Here is a 7,328-nt window from a genome sequence, read left to right on the forward strand (position 1 = left end):
GTGCTTTTATATGGCACTGCACAAGTGCTTTTATGTGGCACCGCCAGAAGAATTGGACTTAACACTTCTGCTGTGGCATACAGGTCTTCTTGAGTATGGCAAGGAGCCAGGCATCTCAATCCTTTGTCATCTTGCCTGAAAGGTTTAATGTCTTAAGGTCATTCTTTAGTGCTTCATATATCCGCACACACACACACACACACACACACACATACATATATATATCCCTGTGTTGTTGTTTAACTAGGTCTTTCTTCATTAAACAAAATTATGATCAAAAGTATTCCAGCCATGATAATTGCATCTTTTAGAGGTTACTGGGCATTACATTGTATTCATCATTGTTTTAGAAAATGGTATCTAACTTAAGAGAAATTCAGCTGCTGTTTCTAGTAAATTAAGCAACCATGTAGAAGCATCCCTCTCCCCATTGTCCTGTATTGTAGAATTGTTAGCAAAGTACACCAAAATATAATTGTTATAACTAGGATTTAAAATATTTGACATAGTGTTTTTAACTGTTTGTGATGGATGGGTCATCAGTAAAATAGGTCACAAGTTTATAATTAATTGCACTGTGATATATTCACACACGAGGTACAACACTTGCCTCAGTCAACTGCTAACATAAGAATCATTGCAATTTCATGGTTGAGAAAGGACATCTGGTGGTAAGAATAAATTCTCGATAATTCTTGTTCATGCCCGAATTAGCAAATCCGCTCAACAAAATTAATATGGAGAAAGCCAGTGTAGATGTTAAGAAACCTGAAAAATATTTAAAAAAAAAAAAAAATGGCATGGCTGCTATCAAATTCTTTTTTTTTTTTTTTTTTTTTTTTCCTAGCCTTCAATCAAAGTTGAATCTGTGTGAAGTATCTGTAAAGAGGTCGGGCTTATTGATCTCTAGCTTAACATTCTGGAGGTCTTGTGATACACATCTCTGTGTTTTTTTTTTAGTTTAGTTTAGTTTTTGATTTTGTTTTTGTTTTTTTTTGTTTTTGCCGTTATAATATTCTATACTCACAATGAAATATACATCTTATCATTTTTGGAAATTTATGGGGTTTTTTTTTTTTGGTTTTTTTTCTTCTTTTTACCTTACTTGGATTTCTTTTGTTACCTTAGTAGTGTATGGTTTCTTTTATACTTTTATTTTTCATGGCGTCATATACATGCGCACGTGCATATGTGCATGTGCATGCATATATAACATGAGAATGTTGCACAAGTCTCTGCTTCTCATTTCACTAACAAAACAAACACAAAAGCTTGGATGGTTGGCAACAAAGGCAACTGAGAATGAATTGGAAACTTCAGGTTAGATCTAATGCATTAATAGCATGTGTTTCTTAGTTTCCAAGCAGCTATTACTCAGTGAAGGTTGCTTTTACTAGATATTATTATGACTGAGTTGCTTTTTTTATTTTTTATTTTTTTTTTGCTTATGTTGTATACCTTTTATTGAAGTGGCTCACCAATTGGATTGTACTCATTTCTTCTATCAGAAGTTTCCTGTCGGACCACTTCATTACAGGATGTGCCAACAAGCATCATCCACATGCAAGCTAGCCATTTCATGTCAAACATCAGTACTTTTGAGAAACTGCAAACCTCCTCCAATAGTTCATGTTAGCTTCACCTTTTTGAACAACCATTGCACATATCAATGAAACAGCCTTCCCTTGACTTAGAACATCATCATCATCATCGTTTAACGTCCGCTTTCCATGCTAGCATGGGTTGGACGATTTGACTAAGGACTGGTGAACCAGATGGCTACACCAGGCTCCAATCTGATTTGGCAGAGTTTCTACAGCTGGATGCCCTTCCTAATGCCAACCACTCCGAGAGTGTAGTGGGTGCTTTTACATGCCACCAGCATGAAGGCCAGTCAAGCGGTACTGGCAACGGCCACGCTCACGCAAATAAAACTTCAAGAAGCTAATAATTACATATGATCAACCCAGCAAGCTGGCAGAATTGTTAGCACACCAGTAAAATGCTTAGCAGCATTTCATCTATGTTCTGAGTTCAAATTCAACTGAGGTCAACTTTGTCTTTCATCCTTTCTGGGTTGATAAAATAAGTACCAGTTAAACACTGGGGTCGATGTAATCAATTTACTTCACCCCTAAAATTGCTGGCCTTTTGCAAAATTTGAAACTAATAATGACATATGATAATGTATAATCATAGCCAAAGCTGTATTCAAAAGATTTTATCAGAGCCAGAAAATAGGACAGGTTTAATAAATATTCAGAGCTGTATATTACAGCATTGAACTGTTATTGACCTTCTACAAGACAAATGTGATTCTGAGAGTATTGATCACGTATTTGGGATAGGGTAGTTGTTACTCTCTCTCCCTCCCACCCAACACACAGCTCTTCTAGATCATATTCAAAATAAGATTATTCAACTGATTGAGACCACCCCACTACCACTCACCTATACACCATACAGCCACTAGCTCACCTATAAAATATATTCACCCTGTGTCTCTTTTACTCATACTACAACTGTTCCTGCTTTTCAAAATTAGCTAATTAGTACATTTCTACATAACACCTGATACTCTCTCATCTCCTCATCTTACCCTTGATACTGTGTTGAAGATAGAAAGTCATATTTTTTTGAGCATTACACATAAAAATACAGTTTCATTAATATACAGAAATACATTCAACAAGTTGAAAGAAACGAGAAGTAAAAGGAATTAAATTTCTACATTAATTTATTATGTACATTTTGGCATTTATAGAACAGTTAGAAATAAAGTCATTTCCTCGTAGAGAATTACGACTTAAAATTTATACTAAATAATCTTTCATTCTAGCTATAAGAATTCACAACAATTCCATATTATTGGATTTGAGTATTGAACATGGCATAAATATTAGCCAATACTCAAGAGGGTGAGTGTCGTGGATTTGAGTGTCAGTCCAATGATCACTTGAGTGAGTGTCATGGATTTGATTTACAACTCAACAATCACTGGAGAGTTTTCTGAAAAATCAGGATTTTTATAACTGCTCATACACGAATCCTGGAACCGTACCTCGTGAAAGACCTCTTCAACGAAGTTCAGAATTTGTATATGGGCAGTAATTTTTAACCAATGAGAAATCAATAATTTCTCATGTTCGGACAAATGAGCCTACGTTCTCTCTCCATGTCTTATGAGTTTGCTACAATACTAAACACTTCTCCTAATCCTTTCATCCCTGTCCATATTTTGTGCAACAGATAATCTATAGAGGTTCAAACAGGACATCAATCAATATTGATGTCACCAGTCTAGGAAAACCATCAAAGGCTATGGATTCTACTCACTGACTTTCAGACTAAATAATTTAATAAACTTTTTTTTCTTCATGTCAAAGCCAAAGGAAACTGGAAAGAAGAGTTATATGTAAAATTATAATTTTGCTTGAAATTAAATCGAGCAATTTGTCATCATCATTTTAACATTCACTTTTCCATGCGCACATGGATCAGATGGAATATTCTACAGCAGGATGCCCTTCCTGTTGCCAACTCTTACCTGATTCCAACTAAGGTAATATTTCCTCCAAGACCAGTCATATTTTTTTTACAGAATATTGGAAACAAAGGATATCACTTGCATCATGGTGATACTCATATACAACTATCACATGATGTCAAGACAAGGATACACAAACACACACACACGCATGTGTGTGTATGAGTGAGTGGACAAATGAAAGAAAGGCACTCAACCAATTTACTGGGAGTTACATGTATGGATCAAAACAGTTTGATTCAAATTTGCTGGTACTCTTGAGTTTCAAGCACGATGTGCCAGTTGTCGACCATTTTGAAATTGTATGACAGAAGTTGATTGTTATTACCATAAGGTGGGCTGCAATTGGTCGAGGAAGGTTACACGGCGTGATGATTTGATGTTGATATATGGGTAACAGTTAGTTGGAAAATACTGCATGGCAAACAGGAAATTGACCACGTGGAGGACAGGGAATAGACTAGAAGTCAGTCAGGTCGTGGAGAGTAAGAAGGGGCAGCATGTGCAAGTATATAGTTTTGTATGTGGGTGTGCAGGCACGCACATATAGTTTTGCATGCATGTGTATATTGATGTGAGTGAGCGCATCTGGGCATGGGCACATGCATGTCTGCACACATACACACGCTTGGATGAACATGCACACACACATACATCTTCATTCAAATACACACACACACACACGCATATATATATATATATATATATATAAAAGACCGGATCTTTTTTAAAACGGGGGCCACATTTTTCATTAATGTTTTACGTAGTGTTTTTGGTACCGGAAGACTTTCAAACTTCGTATACTTATCTATTTTGTGTTATAGAACAGAAAAATATTTTTGGATTCGAATTTATTTCATGTAAAAAATTGTCTTATTTCGATAATTTCAACCAATCACTGACGTCCATTCAGCCGATATACATTAAGTGCCGACTACATAAACAAACGATTCTTCGTTTTATTTGCTTTTTTCATTTTAAATTTGCTTTAACCCTAACCCTAACCCTAACCCTAGGGTTAGGGTTAGGGTTAATTGTTTCAGAATCATTTGTTTATGTAGTCGGCACTTAATGTATATCGGCTGAATGGACGTCAGTGATTGGTTGAAATTACAGAAATACGACAACTTTAACATGGAATAATTTATGGATTTCTTTTTTTTTAAAGAAGACTAAGAGAAAAAGATGTTTTATATGACACATTCTACCAGTGTTCCAAGTTTCAAATTGTTTCGTTAATGAAAAATGTGGCCCCCGTTTTAAAAAAGATCCAAAAGACCTCATAAAAGAGAATGGAGAATTATACATCTTCAAAACTTGTTTATAACAGTATTCTATACACTATATTCACATTAGATTAGTGACTGAAATCTAACGTGAATATGAATATGATTTCTCAAATACTGAAATAAACAGGTTTTGGAGATGTATAATCCACCATTCTTTTTTATGTTGTCTTCAATATATACTCTGCATGCTGTATAAAATCCTAGGAAGCAAACTCAGGGTTTACCTGTTGAATGAAGCATTGTGTAATTGTTTACCTTAAACAAGTTTATGTGTTCCTGTCAGTTGATGTGGTTATTAATAGTACCCATAACATTAACAGGTCCTTCAGATATCTGGCAAGGCTTACCACCCAAAGAAAATTTATATAACTGTATATTTGATTTTCAGATTGTATATACACAAATATATTTTGATTCTTATTTAAATTTCAGATGATTGGCCTTGCATTTGAGATCCATGACACAAAGTATCCACCAAGACAAGGAGAAAGTAATAACAAATTATTGAAGCTTTATCAGAATGTTGACCCTGGTGTCACAGATATCTTCAGCTATGCTTATTGTTACATGGGCCTACTGGCAGGTAAGAGTTTATCTTCTCTTGATCTAATGACATGACAATAAGTGGCAAAAGTTGAAAATGTTATTAGATTTTGTCTTGAGTGATATTCTTTATTAGATTTAGAAAATTGAGGTTGTAAGTTCACCCAGTTATGTTGCTGGTTGTATTTTTTTCTTTCTCATTTTTAAAAACTTTTGTTCATGGAAACTAGTGATTGTTGGTTATTACAAAAGACAATGAATACAGTATTTTCCAGGCATACAAGTCAACATAGTATGTTGTGTGTAAACATTCAAACATTATCACTATATTTCCAAATCCTGTTGTATTCCATGTGGAATTTTTGGTTCTCCAAAGTCATCTTGGTGTATAAGTTGACCTACCACTTTTGGCTGTAAATTTTGGTCTACAAAACATTGACTTGCATGCCAGAAAATATAGTAAATGAATTATTTGCAATATTTATGATTGAAAAAAAAAATCACTTTTTGAGATATAGAAGCAGCTCTCAATATCTCTTGATATGGTAAAGGATCAATAGGTTATATTGAAGAAGCATATATATATATAGGCTATATTGAGGTTGTGAATTTTTGTTCATTTCTGAGCTGAGCAGTTTAAATATAATGAGAATACTCTGTTGAGCCAATGCCCAAAATCCTAAATTTGCTAAGCCTATTCACCTTTTAGCACTTATACTGGTTATATGTGGCCCAAATAATTTATCTATTTTCTATTCAAACTGACCTTCAAAGAGATCTTCTTTCTCACAGTTACCTACAATGTCATCCTAAAAATAAACAATCTCATCATTGAAATCTCAAAGCTACAAGATTAACTTAAAACAATGTGAATAAATATGCATTACATTTGACAGAGTAATCGGAATGTCAAATTTTAAAAACATCAAAATTAAAAAAAAAAAAAAAAAAAAAAAAAAAAAAAAAAACAGTAAAATCCTATTACCTCAAAAATGAATAGAAAATAGGTAAAATATTTGGGTCAGATATGGCCGGTATAAATGCTAAAAGGTTGATAGGCTTAGCAAATTTAGGATTTGGGGCATTGGCTCTTGTAATACTTGAATAAACATCTTTCTTCCTATTCAAACATAGTAATTTAAACATGTCAGCTCTTATTGAGCATTCACTCTGTGGTTATTATCATTTTTTTCTTTTTTTTTCTTTTGCTCAGAAATATCATTTTTCAGTATCAGTAACAGTTCCTCCCATGCTCTTGAGCACTTGAGCAGCAAGCTGATGCCACTGGTTTCTGTTGGCTACTGATTTTTCTACATCTGGCCATGTAATATTAGCTTCTCTCATGTCGGTTATGAATGTTCTGTGCCATGATGCTTTCAGTCATCCTCTCTTTCTTTTTCCCTCTAGTAGTGTCCTTTTGATAGCTGTTTTAGAATGGCATTTTTTCTGGTAGCCTAGATTAAACCTATTGGTTTTAATCGCTGTTCTCTGATGGTTTCAGTATCATATTTAGGAATACATTATACATTGTCTTTTAAGACAGCAAGATTTTATTTAACCCTTTCGTTACTGGCTGAAAAATTTTTTGGTTCATAAGACTAACTCGGCCGTAGCCGGCCGAGCGTACCCATTGTTATTTAAATGTATATTTGAACCCAAATCTCGTTAGTACATTCGTTAAAACACCTGATTTCACTTTGCAAACAGTTGAGTTATTGTCTCCCACATTGTTTGGTGTGATATTTGAACTCAGTGAATTTTGGAAGATTTTTTTCCACATTTTTTGCAGCGTTAATTTTTTTCAACTTTGAAGATGGAGAGGAGTTTCATGCTATCAAGCAGTGATTCCGGATTTGAAGGTTTTTCAACAGAAGATATGGAGATATCGAAGAAAAGAATGAATGAGCTACAAAAGCATGTGGTGAACGATAATGAATCGGATATTTCTG

The 7,328-nt window shown here is 34.3% G+C and overlaps 1 protein-coding gene across 1 annotated transcript in view; it reads left to right on the forward strand.

Annotated features, from left to right (window-relative positions):
- LOC106877275 (lysophospholipid acyltransferase 7) overlaps positions 1 to 7,328 on the forward strand; it is a 110,406-nt gene that overhangs the window by 74,659 nt on the left and 28,419 nt on the right. The window contains exon 3 of the mRNA XM_014926141.2: positions 5,269 to 5,419. Coding sequence (XP_014781627.1) covers positions 5,269 to 5,419 — 151 coding nt within the window. The remainder of the gene's footprint in view (positions 1 to 5,268; positions 5,420 to 7,328) is intronic.

This window comes from Octopus bimaculoides, chromosome 2, assembly GCF_001194135.2.
Source record: "Octopus bimaculoides isolate UCB-OBI-ISO-001 chromosome 2, ASM119413v2, whole genome shotgun sequence".
Taxonomy (NCBI): Eukaryota; Metazoa; Mollusca; class Cephalopoda; order Octopoda; family Octopodidae; genus Octopus; species Octopus bimaculoides.